The sequence below is a fragment of the Oxyura jamaicensis genome, chromosome 17 (assembly GCF_011077185.1).
Source record: "Oxyura jamaicensis isolate SHBP4307 breed ruddy duck chromosome 17, BPBGC_Ojam_1.0, whole genome shotgun sequence".
Classification (NCBI taxonomy): domain Eukaryota; kingdom Metazoa; phylum Chordata; class Aves; order Anseriformes; family Anatidae; genus Oxyura; species Oxyura jamaicensis.
In genome coordinates, this window is record NC_048909.1 from 10,735,615 (window position 1) to 10,752,817 (window position 17,203).

The window sequence follows — 17,203 nt, forward strand, 5'->3', positions numbered from 1 at the left end:
GGAGTTTAAATGTGTAATGAACAGGCCATGGTGATTTGAAATATAATCCCATTACTCTGATGAGATTACCAAGGCTGTGAGAGTTCACAAATCATGCTTAGGGTTTTTAGAGTGAACAACACCCTGTTGAGATTTTTTTCCTTCTTTTTTTTTTTTTTTTTTTTTTTTTTTTTTTTCATTTATGAAGAGGTGTGTGGGGAGAACGAAATGTGACCATGCTTAACCCTTCGTACAGTGGCAGCATGGGGCTGTACACAGCCCTGCCGTGCCCCGGCTGCTGGCGGTGGCTATGAGCAATGCTGCGGGGCCGGCACCGAGCGGGGCGCGGGGCGGTGGTGCCACCACGCAGCCCCTGCAGCCATCGCAGCCGCACGTCTCCATCTCCGTCCCAGCATCGCACCCGGGCAGCCGCTCTGGGTTGTGATTTAGGGTCCCTGCCTGTTGAAGCAGAGTAAGAGAAAATTCAGAAAAACTCAGATGCTTCCAATACAGACTGATGCACTTCAGGGAGAAGTCATCCTTGTTACGTGAGACGGCAGCCACCCTCTCCTGCTGAAGCCTAGTAACAAGGCATGGAAGGAACAGCTTGCTTTGCTGACCCAGTTGAATGCCCATCTGAATCAATTAAATCTACAACTACCGGGGAAAGACCAGCCCGTGATGGATTTTTGTTCAGCTGTGCACAGATTGCAACCATGAGCTCTGGTTTAACTCTTCCAGCAAACACAGAACCTTAGAAACATTTTCTCCACGCTGCGTATTCAAGCAGATCTGGGTTTGGGAAGTAAACTCATTTCTTAACTGTGAGCGAACATTTTGAAGCGACCTCGTTCCCCAGCTCCCCAGCTCGCCCGCTCCCCACCAAGCCCCGGGGCACACGGCCGGGCAGTGTCCCTGCCTCCCTGCGGCACGGCTGTGCTGCCAGCGTCCCAGCTCCCCCGCAGGCTGTGTTAAAAATCAGGCAGGTGGAAGGGGTTTAAGAGGCTGTAAATGCCTGTGCAACGCAGCACCAGTCCAGGCAAGTGACCACACACCCACAAACGCTACCACAGTTTAAATAGTTTTCTTCTTTCTTTCTTTTTTTATTATGTCAATCTTAAGGCTTTCCTGAAAGAAAAATACTGCACATATTGAATAGCTACTTAGAAGAAATAAACCTAAGTGGGTGGCAACAGCATTATGGCCATGACAACAAGTAGGAGACTTGCGTAACTTCTGATACCAAAGTAGGCAATTTTTTTAGTTCAGTTAAAAAGAATTGAAACTAGGTGGCAAAAGAACATTCACATAACAACTTTAATGTTAAATAGTTCACAAAGCTGATTAAAGGAGTCATGTACATTGCATCATTTGAAGGGGCTTTCCCCATTGCATCTGTGCTGCATTTGTGCATATAAAATATTTAAAAATTTAATATCGTACTATAAAATATTGTTTCTCTCATTTATCCTTTGCAGAGAAAGAGTCACGGAAGACTGCACGCAGAGACCCGTGCGGTGCAGGCAGGACCCCCCCGGATGCCCCAGCTCTGGCTCCAGGAGGGCAGCACCCGCGTGCTTCCAAAGCTAAACCTTTTAAAACTGAGAACTTAAAAGCGACAGACAACTGACACATAACCTCTCTGCCTTAGTGCTTACTCCTAAGCTACGTGTTAAGGCTCAGAAAGTTTTTTTTGTACAAAAGCAAGGTAGGAAAGTGTCCGAGGTGGCATTGCAGCGGGCAAGCAGACGGCCAGGAGGGCGCTCACCCTGCCCCAAGCAGCTGGCGTGCCGCAGCCTGCCAGCGTCAGCTGGGCTCTGGACGGCCTCTCAGAACGGGAGGCATCTTCTTGTACAAAACCCCCTGCAGCAGCACAGAGAGCTCCAGCTTCAGTGGCTTTGAGAGATTTATGAAAGACACCTCTGGTGAACTGAACCAAAATGCAGCTCTGGTTCCCCATAATCCCATCCACGTGTTCCCTGATGTGTTAGACAGACAAGGCCAGAATAGTTACAAATCCCAGTACAAAGTAGGTCTTTGTTTTTATTTCTAAAGAATAATTCTGAGGAAAGGTGAGGCGTTTCCCAGCGCTCAGGTGCCAGCTGTCTCACTGAGAGCAGACCCTGCATGGCCGCAGGTCCGTGGCCCTACGGCGCTGACCCCGCCGCTCCCAGGGGCAGGGCGATGCTCTCCTCTTAGCTGCAGAGACGCTGCCTTGGTTTTCAAAACATCCTGCTGACTACAGCAAATATTGTTCCATACAACGTATGCGAAGCTGAAAAGCACAGTTAAAGAAAAATATTTTTGAAAAAAATGAAGCAAAAGAGACCTGACTGTCTCAACATTTCTTCACAGATCAGATCCCCTGCAATGGCTGCTGTTCCCTGGCTCACGGTTGCCTCCTGCACTTCAGCAACAGAAGTGTAACCATCTGGGACTGCAGCCTCCCCCCAAAAGAACTGTGCATCATATGGACCTTGAAAAAGATTACATCTGTTTATTAATAGTAAAAATGGATACATTTGTCCTACATTTTGTTTTTAGAAATTTGATCATGTCACAAGCAATACCTGTGTGTATGTGGGTGTATTACAGATGTATATAATTTATTTTAACCAGGCTGTGAAATAATATGTAATCACATCTCTTCTTGTGATTGTACATAATACAGTAATTAAATGATGCCAGTCTACGTCATTCTCTTATTTCTAATCAAAGGAACCTGAAGCGTAACAGTCTTCTTTCCGGCTGATATGGCTCTTTATTTTTGTCACAGGGGAGACTTCCCATCACCAAAGAGGGATAATCTTCCAACCGTGAGAGATGGGATAATTCAGATTTCTTTCCTGGCTGCTCCTGCCTGTTGGCAGCCGGAGCACCGCAGTCCTGGCTCCCACCTTCCCGGGCTGCATGGAGCGTCTCCCCCTCCAAATTCGGCAGACAGGCGTTCCTCAAGGCCAGGTGTTACTGCTGTCCTGATTTCTTCTCCTTCTGGAAGCTAAAGCTTGTTCTCCTGCTCAGCTTTCTTTGTTTCTGAGCAAAATAATCTGCTCTGGCTGTACTTGCTCGTGACTCCAGAATATAGTTAACCTGCAAGACACGAAGTGATATTTCATTTCCTTGCTGTTTCAGTGGAGCAGCCCAGGGAGGGCACAGACACTCATACCTCTGAACAAGGCATTAGTAAAAATGGCAAAAATACAGCAGAAACAGCTCGGAGCTTCAGGAGAAGCCCCCTGCTGCACGGGGCTGCATCCGGGCTCTTCCTCCTGGGCTCCTTGGGTGGGTGCAGCGTGGGCTGGGGGCTGGGTGCTGAGCATCCCTCTCTGCTCACCCAACCCTCCTTACCAAGCCTCCAGATGAACGCAGCAAGTCTCGAAGACCCACAATGCTGGTCTAATATAGTAATGGGCTTCAATAAAAGATTTTATCAGCTTTAATAAAAATAATACTTTCATTATGATGTTTGCATACTCAGCTAATCTCATAGTTTCCCTGTATTTTGGCACATTTTACTTGACGAAAGCATTTTTAAATGATATTTAACAAGCCTGCTATTCCCTAAATTTATTATCTCCAGTGCTTTGTGATAATCACATAGATAATTTTAATGGAAGGTTAATGCAAGAATCAAAAAGATAAAAATGCCCTTTGGTCTGCCATTAGCTGGTTAATATGCTGTGGCTTAAAACTTGCACAATTTTATGCACTGTAGAGTGTTTCACTTTCATTGCATATTACAGCTTAAGGCATAAAAATATAGGGAATTTTCATGGTCAATAAAGTCTCAGTCTTTCTCACTTGATCATGTAAAAAGCCTAATTTGAAAAGTCTGATTTCTCTGCATCTCTTAATGCTGATGGAATCGAAAATAAACTGGTAACTTATGCACGAAACCAGAAAATATTCTGTATAAACAATTTGTGAGCTAAGAAAAGAAGTACTGTTCAATAATATTTCCCTCTTGAATATTCATGCTATTCATAGCAAAACTTTTTTAGACTTCTTATATGAACAGTCTCAGATCTGTCAAGTGTTCTGAAGACTGCAACAGTTTATTTAGGGTTAAGTAGGAACAAAAGAATTTGGCCTAACCATCCATGAAGTAGTAAAAGCAAATGAACATTCACCTGTGTTATTAATAAAAAGAGTTTTACCATGTCAGTTATTTAGCAGTCCTCTGAACTTCACACAGAAGATAAAAGCAAACATAACAGACAGATTGCAAAAATTACTATTTTAAAAATTTTGAATTGCAAAAAAATCCTAGATTGCAGAAAATTAATCTTCCAACAGTGTTACAAAAAATTGTTTCAGAAAGTGAATCCGTATGTCTCTGCACTGAGCCGCAAGAAAAGCCAACAACTCTGATAAAGGATCGGGGCCGGAGGAGTAACCCGTTTGCCTTACACCAAGCGCTGTCCTGGCAGATCTCCTGCCCTCTGCTTGAGCCGGTGCCGACGCCACGAACCCCACATCAGCCTTGGGGATCACTTCAGCGCACGGCTCCGCGGGAGCCCCCCGGCCGCTGAGCAGCACCGGCACTGGCTGCCAAGACCCAGCACCGGCCCTCGGGGGGCCCGGCAGGATGGCCCACAGCCCTGACACGTGTCTGAAGGGATTGGGGAGCTTCCGATAAAACTCAGCCGATGACTGGCATCTCTTAACTGAAACTGAGCCCAAGAGGCAGCTCCACAAACAGGCAGGCAGTCTCTTGCACGGCTGCCTGAAAGCGAGTAACAGGCAGTGGGCATACTCCGGTGAGATGCACCTCGGTGCTCCTCAGGCTCTGCACCGTCCGCGCGTTTCTAGAACCTCCCGAATGCTTTCATGTCTAACAAGTGGTAAAACACTCCGAATTTGGGGTCACGTTAAAATTTAATACTCACCTTCAGTACAATTTCATTGACAGTAGCAGCATCTGATTCAAAGTAAAGGTGTTTGTAGTCATGATTGCTTAGATATGTAAGTTTAAATATTGCATGACCTGCAAAGATAAGAAAAAAAATGTTCAGAATATTCCTCTAAAGTTTCCGCAGAGCTTGTGTGCCTGACAGAAGAAAAACACAGATGGTGATCTTAGCATACCATCAGCACAACAGAAGGAAGTAATGAAACGCTGACAGGCTTCTCATGTCATTTCAATTTAAGGCAAGTGGTGGCTTACAGGAGCAGCTGAACTCTATTCAATAAAGTTCATTTTCCCATCACATCCCCACTGCAGGAAATGCAAAGATCTATCAAATGGCTAGTTAGCTCCCGTTCAGCCCAAGACCATATTTCAGTTAAACTACCACATTAGAACTACTTTATGTAACTATCCACTGTATAATCATCAAATGTAGAAGATAAGTGTTATATTTAAAATAAAAGGTCAATTAACCCCGGAATTATCACTCTAAAATCCTCTCCCCAAAACAACACCCAAACCTACTCGAGTTGCTTAAGGCAAAGGAAAAATCTCACTGTAAAATACAACAAGGATGCGGCGACGATGCTACGAAACCAAGCACCTCTCCTCCTACAAGCCGAACACTCAAAATTAAAGTAGAACTGTAATTTTTATCTGTGTAGCACTTCGCTGGCAGGCTTCACTGCTCAGTCCCAAATGGAGGTTTTAAGTGATTAAATGGACTCGATCTGATGACAGCCAGGCCAGCCTCCGTGGCTGCCTTTGGAGAATGGCATGGAAACTGGTGACCTTTACCAGCACGGCAGGCAGGACAGGAGGCACGGCTTCAGCATAGAGCTCTGTATGCCAAACATGTAGGAAGGCAAAATATCCTTCACTTGTTCAGACGTTCGTGGCTTCAAAAATTAAAATTAAGCATATTCTATACATTATACTTTTCCATCAGTTTTCACATAATTTATTCAGTTCAAAGGTCAAAGTTAGCAATCCATAAAATAACGGCCACATTACTGTAAATTCACATCTTTCGTGAAGGAAAGCTGATTTGGAATCTTATTTACATTATCTAATTCTCCAGATTTCCAAAAAATGACTGATATATGCTCCAGATCTGTGGCCAGAAAATTTGAGACGTGCGTATTTTATTGTGGCATGTTAATTAAACACCATTATGATGCACTAATCTGGAATATAAATTCTATATTGAAAAATTGGCTAATAATAATAGTAAAAAAACCCCTTTAAATCACTTGACAAATGATGCCTTGGTGGTACTAAAAATGCGGGAATTCCTAGCTGCAAGCTAATCAGTATGTTAATGCATTCACGCCCGACTCCTGCTTGGGACTGAATTCAGCATCTTTACGATTCTGAAAGACTGCTCCTGGAGACATGACACAGCACTGCGAACACCGGCACGCCCCGACAGCTTCCCTGGACGTCTTAGCGATACGCACAGCTCCAGAAAGTGCTAAAAAATAAAATAAAAATCACACGAAACATGGTCTGGAGGATTCCAACGGAGGCTTTGTGTTTTGGAAGTTTCCTTGGCGGTTCCTGAGCCTGTGAACGAGGACCCCTTCCCCCTGGCTCGGGTGCTCGTTCCCCTCTTCCTTCCCCCGGAGCAGGCGTTGCTGGCACTGCCCAGCCCGGGGGCTGCAGGCCTGGGGACAGCTCTGGTGGGGCGGGCAGGGAGACGGGGGCGCCAGGAGCTGAGCCCCCGCTGCCTGCTGGACGAGGGCTGCAGTCCTCGGGGCTCTCCCTCGACCAGCTGCCCCCTGCCTGCCGCCAGTCCTGCCATCTACCTCGCAAATGGAGGCGGGCTTGGCCCCCCTGCTGCTGCAGGACGGGGCTTTACCAGCCCACAGGGGTTTTACCAGCACGGATTACACTGCTGGGCGCCCGGCTAGCGCTGCCTGCACCCCCAGCGTGCCCATGGCCCCAGCGCAGGAAAAGCTGCCTCTTCCCCTGAGGGCAGCACGGGGAACCGGGTGCTGTGCGGCGGGCCTGCGGGTGCCCACCCAGCACCGACTGTGGCAGGGGCTGTGCTCACCAGCCCCAGGGCAGGCGCCTGCGCCCACCTCTGGGCGCCCCTTCGGGGACACCGCTGCCCAGAGGGTTCCTCACCAAGACGGGGGAGCCCGGGCTGGGTTTGCAGTCCCGCTCCCGTTCTGGTGGAGACACAACCTGCACCAGAGGTGGAAAGAATAAAGACCCAGCGTGCTGACAGTCTGCTGCTCGGCCATACATCACCAAGTGGAGGTGGGGCAGAGAGCCACAGAATGAAATATTAATACAAAAATTAAGCGAGACCACAGCTTTCATCATGCCTGGTGAAGAAAGCCTCCCCAGTATCCCCATCTTTCTGTTAGACCAGCGACCTGCTCCTCCTTTCCAGCAAAAGTATTTATGCAGCTGACAGAAGCAGAACATGGAACTTCATTTTGAGGACTTATTTTAGGATTGTAAAGAGTCAGCTGTTTTGATGACAATTAGAGCAACAGATGCCAATAACAATTCTGCTGCGCCCTGTAGCAGGAGGCAGAGCTCGCCCTGCTCCCCGCCCCTCTGGGGACACACCGCGGAGGGCCCAGCGCTGAGCTCGTGGCAGCCAGCACCGCGCACGGCCCATCCCCGGCACACCCGAGGACGGTGTCCGTGCCCGCTCCGTCTGCTCTGGTCCCTGCCTCGGGCAGGTGCTGGCTGGGACCTGGAGCTGCCCGGCCGTGGCTCGGGACGGCAGCGCTGCCGCTGCCCACAGGGACTGACCGCGCGGCGCCTGCCCCACCGTGCGCAGCCCGCAGCACAGCCTGCGGAACGCGTCCTACACCCCGCCAGGTGATGTAGTGGAAAGAAGCTAAAAAGACTTTTCTTTAGAAAGCCCCATTATAGTATTATGTTTATGTGCTCCCACGTCCACATTATACTATTTACAGCATGAAATATTAGTTCATTGATGTCATAACTGGCACTTTGCTCTGCTACTGTTCTAGCCAGATGGAATTTATGAATTGTGAGATTGATTTCCATTTCCAAGAGTGCTTAAATATGTGATGTACCACTTTCCAATAGAACACCACCCTTGACAATTCAGAGATCAATACAGACTTCAATGGTTTTATACTTCCATATAAGAATATCTGGCAACAAACAGCAGTAGCTCAAGTGGCTTCTACCAGACTTGATGGCAGAATTAAAACAAACGCAGATGTTGTATGAACAACTTCACCGCAGTGCCTGCTGCACGAACAGTGTGTCCTTTGGTGTCTGAAACACAAGTGTTCAGCTGCAGCAGCTGTCACTGCCCTACCCCGGGACAAAGGCACGTGTGTATGCAGATAGGTACAGTCACCTACCGACGAGGTGGCAGCGGCTGGTGGCAAGAGGGAACCGAACAGGGAAACTTTAGTATTTTGTAATCGATTCTACTGGCTCTACAATGGAAAATGCATGTTATTTTCAAATAAATTTATCGGATAAAACATTGAAGAAACAAGTGAAATTACAGAAACTCATCTGTTATCAGCTGCTCTTGCCGCGTGTACAGTAGGCTCGTGCAGGCTCCCCCAGCCCCGCCGCACCACGCCTGCTTGTGCCCCTGCCCCACGCCAGCACCGCTGCTGCCATGCCTTGTGGTGCTGATGTCCCTCTGACAGCAGGAAAATGGCATCCTATCGCTGGTGCCCTTTGAATGTATTTTGACAAATCTTTCCTAGCCTTTGAATGCTAACAGGTTCCCAGGCGGTTACACCTGGAGGAAAGCATGCAAGAGACTCAGACAGAAAGAGAAAATGCTAATTAACTGAAAAGGAGGAGAGCTCACCGTCAGCACCGTGTCTTAAATTTAACTGCTTGGCATATCTCCTAATTTTTAACATTATTGTCCTGACAAAACAGTGAAGGAAGGGGCTAGTTATGGTATAAACAGAAATCCTTCTGAACCCGGAGGCACAGCCACATGCAGATCCCCTGGTCGTGGCTGGAAACCTATCCTTCACGCTGCGTTTGGTGCAACAGTGCTTGTGAAACAGCAGCCTCCCTGCTGCCTGTCAGCCCCCGACACACACAATTTCATTGGTTTTGTGCTTACATGAGGCAGACGAGAAACACTGCTGGAAAAGTTTCCAGAATTACTGACTGAAAGATATGTACACGCTCATTGGCAAATCTGCAAATTTCTATCTCAGAAAATACACAAGAACCCTGTGCTCCACTGTGCTTTAAGTCATACAGGTGAAAACAAATTTTCACTTTTAAACTGAAGTGATGCACTTTTTTTATCAGCATCTAAAAACCACACTTTTTGCCTGGAAAACATTGGAAGGATGTGGAATTGCACAGGAAAAGACAACTTTACTGAACTTGCCAAGACCAGAAATAGTTTTTCTTCTTCCTTTCCCATCTCCGCCAAATTCAGACTGTATCTAAAGCCTCTGTTCATGCCAATCTTCAAAACAGTATGTACTGAATTAAATCACTAATTAGATGAAGGATGAAAAGAATATTCACGTTTCAAATAAAACAGAAAGCAAACACAGGGAAATGCAAATTTATGTTAAATTTTCAATATACCTTGATGATTGCTTTGTCATTGCAGGGCCATAAAGTGTAAGTCACTAATATATATATATAAATAATATAATCTATAATATATAATAAAGAGCTAGAGAAATACCTCTCTGAAGAAAAGAACGGCTTATGGGCATTATTTCACATTACCACCATTTTCACCACTTTGGAAATTGTGACCACAGTATCAAACCCTGAAATCTCTTCTCAGACTCAGAAGGGATTACGAAGACTTAAAAATATACTAGCAAACAGGCAAGGAACCATGAAAATAAAACACATGGCAAGCAATGTTTCTGTACAAAGACAGGTCTAGTTAAATGTGGTATGAAATGGGGGCATGTCTGTTTGTCAGCCCCTGAGGTATTTACTCTAAAGCTCTGGGGAGGGACCCTGTTGTTTTAAATCCATACGTGCTTCGTCAGAAAATGATGCCGTGACCCTGGGACAGGGCCTGAAGGTCCTACAAAAATGCCAGTGTTGCACTGCCATCAAAACACCGGTCCTGACAACCTCTGATGAGCACGAAAACTCAGATGTTTTCTTGCAGGGGGATGTCAGCAGCTGCAGCCCAGCGGTGGCTGGATTGCCGGGGACGCGGCACCGCCTGCCCCAGCGACGGCACTGGACAGGGCTCTGCGCAGGAAGGCGGGCTAGGCCTACTTGACGCCAGCCATACTCATCCAGGAGGTGCATCGTTTAGAGGCGATTTCTCCTCCACAGGTGGCAAACGCAGTCGAAGTTATGGATGAAATCCTGACCCCACCAACACTCGTGGCAAAAATGTGGAGTTCAGACCAGGCGTTACTGCAGGGGGAGCACATGTTATGAATGTCGCGAGATGAAAGCTGCAGCCCTGCTGGCCTGCTCCCACCTCAGGGAGCAGCATATTTCAAGAACGCTTTTCCCACAGTGCAGGTCTTTATATTCTGCTGTAAGCTTATTGTAAAACATGGCTGTTAGTGGATGTCTTGTTTCTAGATGTCCTGAAAAAGACCACTTTTATGTCAAATTATGGTAACTATTCACACATCTGGATTTTTTTTTCCTGAAGCCTTTTGTTTCTTCATTGAATTATTACCAAAGGGAAAATACTAGTAAAGATTTTTGCAAGAATGGTGAAAATCAAGGTGGAACTCAGGCTTGCCCCAAACCTTTTCACCAGCAACCTTGTTTTGGAAAAAAGATGATAAATAAATCAAAATGCACTAAGCAGTGTTTCCACATGGCAATCGCCTCCTTCATTGCGTCTGCACCTCATCAATCACGCTATTGTCTGCTTGAAAGGCGAGCCTTGTAAATGTCATATCCACTCAAGCCCAAGGAGAAGCGAATCAAAATGCAGCAAGGAGTTTTAATTGGATAGTGTAATTAAACTAAAAAACCCCAGCAGAATAGCTTTGACAGGATAGATGAAGACCCCTTTTAATAGGGCTACAAAACATATTTGTTAAAAGGATGAGGCAATGCACGCTCCTGATAGTGCTCCAGAGTACTTTTATGAGGAGGCTACTCACTAGTGGATGTTTTTAATAAGCTGCAGCCGCCCTTGTGTGCGGTACCAGGCAGGAGCAACCCTTGCCTCCAAGCCACTAGCAGTGGACACTGGAGCGGTCACCAAGCCGAAGCCGTTCCTTTGGCTGAGCTTCCCTCGCTGCCAGATGCTTCTCTGGGGGTGTAAATTGTACGAACCGGTGCCAAACGCACACGGCTGAGTGGCCAGCTCCAGCGCTCGAGGAAAGGCAGAGCAGCTCCCGGCACGGCACAGCGTGCAGACCACGGACGGCTGCTCGCAAGTCTCCAACTCTGACCTTTTGCCAGGGCTCAAGCTGGCCGCCAACAACCTGGGCACAGTCCTGAGCCTGCCGCAGAAAATGGAAAATAGGACGAAATCAAGCACCAGCTGTGACTTTGCTCGCTTCCCTTTGAGGCATTTAGGCACTCTGCAAACAACACGTCCACATGCATCAGGACTCGTTTCTTGCTGTTGCATACTTTGAGATTCCTTTCACTCCACGCCTGAGTCTTGGTAACATTTTCTCTACTGAATCTATTTTTTATCCTTTGACCAGAATCTGTGATTAGGCTTCTATCAAGCGCAATTTTTCTTCTATTACTTCACAGACTGCGTTATTCACAGCAGGAGCATTAATACTAGGAACTACTGCACAATATTTTGTGCACTATTTGCACAGTGCCTGGGTAATTGCTGGCTCTTTGCTCTGGCTCCACTGCAGGGCTATGAGCAAACATGCAACATCTTTATTTAAGCTCCCTGAGCAGCAGGAATCCATGCCTTCCCAACACATTCTGTATGTTTTTAGTCCTTTCACAATCCAATAATGAATTCATTAAATTAGTATTACCCAATGTGCATAATCTGGAGGAACTTGATACTGAATTAAAACATCACACACCTTCAGCTTTAAATGGAAACTACATAAAAGCATTTCAGCCATCACTTTGGCTATCACTTACAGCCAGTATGAATACTGCTAGAAAAGCTATTTTCGTGCAGATGTGGAATTCAATGGGAAAGACTGACTCGTGTTGCAACATCAATCAAAACGTCGGCTCTGCTGGCAGCTCTCGACAGTAAGGCAGGTTCAAAGGTCACAGGATAAAGAAAAAGCCAAGCTCTGGTTCAGCTCTAATATCTCCTCGCTAGAAGTCTTGCAAAGGTACCTACCCCCTTCTGTACTAGGCGCCTTTCATTAATCTTCTTGCCATCTTTTTTAACTAGTCATGCAGAACCGCTCGATAGCAAGACATATAATGGGGAGGCCCTGTGCCTATTACCAGGTTAACACTCTGTTAAGCCCCAGTGCAACAATGGAATAAGAATTTAAAGGAAATCTTAAGCTGCAGGGTGCAAAGCAGGCAATTAAATTACAAACTGAAGTTACCAATGTACTCCATGACCTACAGAACGCCTTCGTTTAGACTTCCTTAATGTAAGGATATTTTGACCAAGCAATTGAGACGTATATGCTTTACTAAAAAAAAACAAAACCCAAACCAAACCAAACAAAAAATCCACAAAAACAAACAGAAGAACGACCGCAGAGAACATTTCTTCAATGTTTCAAGTAAATTATCAAATAAATCTGATTTCTGCTGCCGTCATAAAGTGCGCTTAATGGAAAAAAACACATGTATTTTGAAAACTCCACGTCTGCCCAACCAATTAGTCTCGGTGCCACTGAAAGGCTTCCCCTGAGCTCTGCTAAACCCCGTGAGCATCAGTGCCAGGTGCCAAGGCAAGCTGGTAACCCCAGCCCTCGGACAGCGACACGGCGGCGGTCACCACCGCGCTTTGTCCGCAGTGCACTTTGTTGGAGAGGCAGTGGTTAGTGACACTGAAGTTTCTCCCTTGTCCAAATAATGTAAGAGACATTAACAGAATCAGATTTCCTTTAAATTACACTATTGCAAAGGGATATAATTGTATTAAACATATTATGTTGCTTCCTTAAGACTTTATATTATGTACACTTAATTGAGATACAAAGCTCTTTTCAGCTATAAAAATGACAACTACTTTATTAAGGTTTAAATCTTATTTCTCAATGATAGGATGCTTCCTTTCAAGATTCAAAACATTCAGAATCTCTCGTGATAATCAGACTGAACCTGATTTAAACAAGCATTTTATACACAGCGTTTCCAGGTTCTAATGGCATTTGATCGAGCCAGCAGGGCCATTACCTCTTCCCTCTGTCTAAATTCAGGGAGTCTGATTTAATTTACAAATAAAAATTCAAATTCTAACCTGGGCCTACTACAAGGGCAAACAAAAATCATCAGCCGTTCCTGTGATGATACCCCCACTAATGACAAATTGGATGCCAAAGCTTTCTCTTTCCATTCTCCATTTCCACTAACTGCAGCTCCAAGTCCTGCTAACTTACAGCAAAGGAAAGCTTCGGCTTCGAGTCTTCCTGTGGATATTCACAACACGTGATCTATGAAGTTGCCAAGTTCCTTAACACACAAGTGTCACTGAAGCTTCACTGCATAAACCTGTCTTTGCAGATAAAACTTTAATTGAAAGGAAGCATGAGCACCCCCACTACATTTATACACCATTTCTATGTTTCTGTAGACAAGTACCAGTAACAACCTCTGAAATCTCGTTAGTCTACAGAAAGTCAGACCTAACTCAGTATTAAACTGTGTTAATTACCCTGTGCAGGAAAACAAATTTTGCATAAAGCTTCAGCTGTATTGAGTCGTACTGTGACTGGCTTCACTTCACAAGGTCCCTTGCCCAGCCTCTACATAGCATGGCCGGCCAAACTGGAGGCTCCAGAAACGCCTTCCCTGCTCTTCAGAAATACAGCTCAGCACCCAACTTCACTATAACCCCAATCGCTAACGCCTGGGGAACGCAGTCGGTTTAATAAAATACACTCTGTTTTCCCCCAGTGTAACTGTACAAGTCCTGTTACATGTGCAGAACACTTCTGAAAGATGAAGTGGAGCATGTTTGAGTTACAAGAGATAAAAACATGGAAACAAAATATATTGCAGAACTCAAACACCTTATCTTCACTCAGCCTCTCTTTCTTTGCAATAATTCATTCAAGAAAGATCCAGGAATAATTTTTGATGTAAACTCTGCTACAAACATATATCACTATGCTGATAAAAATCACAGACAAAACTTGTGAAATACAGTGAGTTTCATTCCTTTATGTTACTAAAATAACTTTTTTCCATTTAAAATTCAAGAGATACCGATCTGCTGTGAAGAGTTCCCCAAAATGCATCATTCTGAGATGTCACACTAAGAGTCTCTCCTACTGACCCAAAATAATGACTTTTGGAACATCTTTGGTGAATCTGGAAGAGGTCAGTGGATCTCAGGGGGAATTATTTTCTCCTTTTGAAACGCTGTTGAACACTTACTTAACATGAAAACTTTATGAATGGCCACATGAAAATGAGTAAATAAATACCCAGTATCATAAAGATTGCCTTTGTCATAACCTATCAGAATCCTCTCAAAAGTGACCACAATTCTTCATTTAATGGTCTCCACTCAAAGGCGCTGCCCTTCTGGCACCAGACCTCACCCGGGGGCTGAAGTTCTGCCCCTTATTTCTCCCTGGAGTGGCAGTCACTGCATTTGGATACAAGTGTCGCTTCCCAGAAGAGTGGGGGCTGCCTCTGGGGCTGCCAAGCCCCCATCCCCTCCAGAACAGAGCGCCAGAGACGTTCAAGGACAGCCTGAAGGTCTCACGTGAGTGTGTTGGAGGGAGTGTGAGCTGGAAACCCTGACCTTCGAGGCTGGATTTTCAAATGCAGCCCCATTTTGTTGGCATGATTTCACAAGTATTTGCATTTGAAAGGAAACATGGCTACAAAAACAGAGGTGTTGATGTATTTACAAGTGCAAAACTACACCTTTAATAAGAAAAATTGGTCTGAGGTGCAACTGGAAATCAAGCACTTAGGCATTTAAAAGTCCTGCAGATTCTGCCATGGCCTTTGCTGACTGCCCATTATCTGTTACAGAGTTGTGCCAGATCGCTTCCCTTGGAGCTCTGTAAAGGCAGCCGTTACACACTTGGACTGCCTGGTCACTAGCGATGTCCTTCCCCAGGATCATGCCTTCCCAAGAACCATAAAGACTTGCTGGAGAGACAGAAAAGGAAGGCAGTGACTGGACTAAGAGCATGGAAATAGGAAGGGGTAATGAAGGGGAGAAGGATATAGTTCAATAATTGCTGATAAAATCTGTGGCAGCCATAAATTTACTCTTCCAAAAGAATCCAACAGATCATTACCTCTGTAAATATGTATCACATAATTCTCCCTCTCCGTCACCTTGCAGATAAGTACTTAATATTTAGCATCTCTACCCTGCACAAGTGCAAGTGTAATAAAATCCATCTGAGCTTTAGAACTGCAGTTACTTTTTGACAGGAGATAGTTACATTTTGACACCACAGGGAGACATTGCCCAATTCCCCTCAGGCCTGTCTTGTGCTTTTTTAAAACAAATTTTACAAATTTAGGTTCTCATTACTCCACTGATACAATAAACAAAAGCTTTTTAGTTGTACTCTGAAGGTAGCAAACTTTAGCCCCCTTTTTTTGGAGACTGGTTGACCTGGGATGTCCAACGCATCCTCCAGCTGGTTTAGCATCACTGCTGCCCAGGCATGGGGCATCTCCTGAAACAAAACTCCCAGCGTGGCATGTCGTAATTCTGCTGATCCTGCAGCCACGAGTGAAGCAAATGTAGACTGTGCTAATACTTACTGTATGTCTCAGATCCTCAGCTGTGTCTAAGAAATTGTTTAAAACCTTTCCAGATATTAAGAAATTTAAAAAAAAAAAAAAGCAACTATGTGGAAACCTAGGTTTGACTACCGAGCTATGGGGCCCGACACCAGCTAGGCAAAACCAGTTTCCTTGGTATGACAATATTAGCAGCTTTGATAGTGGGCAAGAAACACTCTTAATGATGCCATTAGCTGCAAGCGGCATTTAAAGGACACTCATAAAATGTGTATCTGTTTATGTTATGTTCTCTACAACAGAATCAAGTCAGATTAAAAACATCCTATAATGAATAAAATACACCTATAAAAGGAAAGGACATGGTAGCAATAATTCTTTGGGCATCTAGCACATACAGAGAGGGAGAGAAGAGAGAACATAAATAAAAAGGACTACTCACTTGGGCTTTTTTCTTCCGCAAGGTCACAGGCACAGAGGAGTTCAGAATCGATTGAAATGGGTTTCTGCTTAATCCAAAACTTAGTGCTGGCCTTCTGATTAGTAACAGGGTCTATCTCTACCTTGTCTCCAGAAATACCTGAGATGAGAAAGAATAGAGAGCCACAACAGTGATCTGTTTAAGTGATTTCATATCAGTCATTTGACACACTTGATAAATCCTAAATGGGATGAAAGTATATTGCCCGTTTGGGCTTTTTGAAAGCACAGGAGCTTTTGAAACCAAAAGCAAATTATTATCAAAGTGCATTGATAATCTGCATTTTATTCTCCTGCCTTGCTTGGAAATAAGCATACCAATGAGGAAAAAAAAACTTCCCAGAAAAAAATCTTCTCAACACGTACAGAGCTCCTCCGGAAACAGCGGCCACATGAACTGCGAGATTTAGCCAAAGATACTGCTACTTTTTCCGTCCTCGCTATTATATGTAGGAGACACTATCACACAACGTCACTGTTCTATCTCCTGTACTATAAAGTCTATACGAGAGGACAACACGCATCTGTGGTATTACAGGAACGGTCTTTGTGTTAACCAGATAATCATAAACAAAGGCGCCCAGTCCCAGAGATCCTGTGCATTTTTACACTGCTGGCATCTAAAGCGAGCTCTAATTAGGCTGCTTTGAAAGCAAGCTGAGGATCTGAGTAGCTCCTGGCACGGGCACCAGGCCCTGTCTCTGAACACGGGCTTCCCCAGATGGCTCCGGCTTCGCTCCTGCTGTGCGTAGGCTGACCTGGATACACGGCGTGCTTCCACGCGCAGAATCATACGGCAGACCTTTTGTGAGGGAGGGTAGCAAATTCCTACCCTATTATCCCTCTGCATGTCTCTCTCGAGCTCATGAAAGGAGTGTTTTTCCAGTGGGATGCTGCACGAGCGGGCTGAAAGCTACCCGTGTGCTGGAACCTGCCCCGGGATGCTCACTGCAATTTACGGCAGTTTTCATCACCGTAGTACAAAGCAAACGCCCTGCTATGCCGCACTGGTGA

General features: G+C 45.3%; 1 protein-coding gene across 3 annotated transcripts in view; it reads right to left on the reverse strand.

Moving 5' to 3' along the window:
* Positions 1-1,277: 1,277 nt before the first annotated feature.
* Positions 1,278-17,203, reverse strand: part of MAPKAP1 (MAPK associated protein 1) — a 112,231-nt gene continuing 96,305 nt past the window's right edge. For all 3 annotated transcript variants that reach the window (XM_035341648.1, XM_035341646.1, XM_035341647.1), the window contains 3 exons: positions 16,152-16,289; positions 4,869-4,966; positions 1,278-3,069 (listed from right to left, as the gene is read on the reverse strand). In XM_035341648.1, the coding sequence (XP_035197539.1) occupies positions 2,944-3,069; positions 4,869-4,966; positions 16,152-16,289 (362 nt within the window). In that variant the 3' untranslated portion in view covers positions 1,278-2,943. The remainder of the gene's footprint in view (positions 3,070-4,868; positions 4,967-16,151; positions 16,290-17,203) is intronic.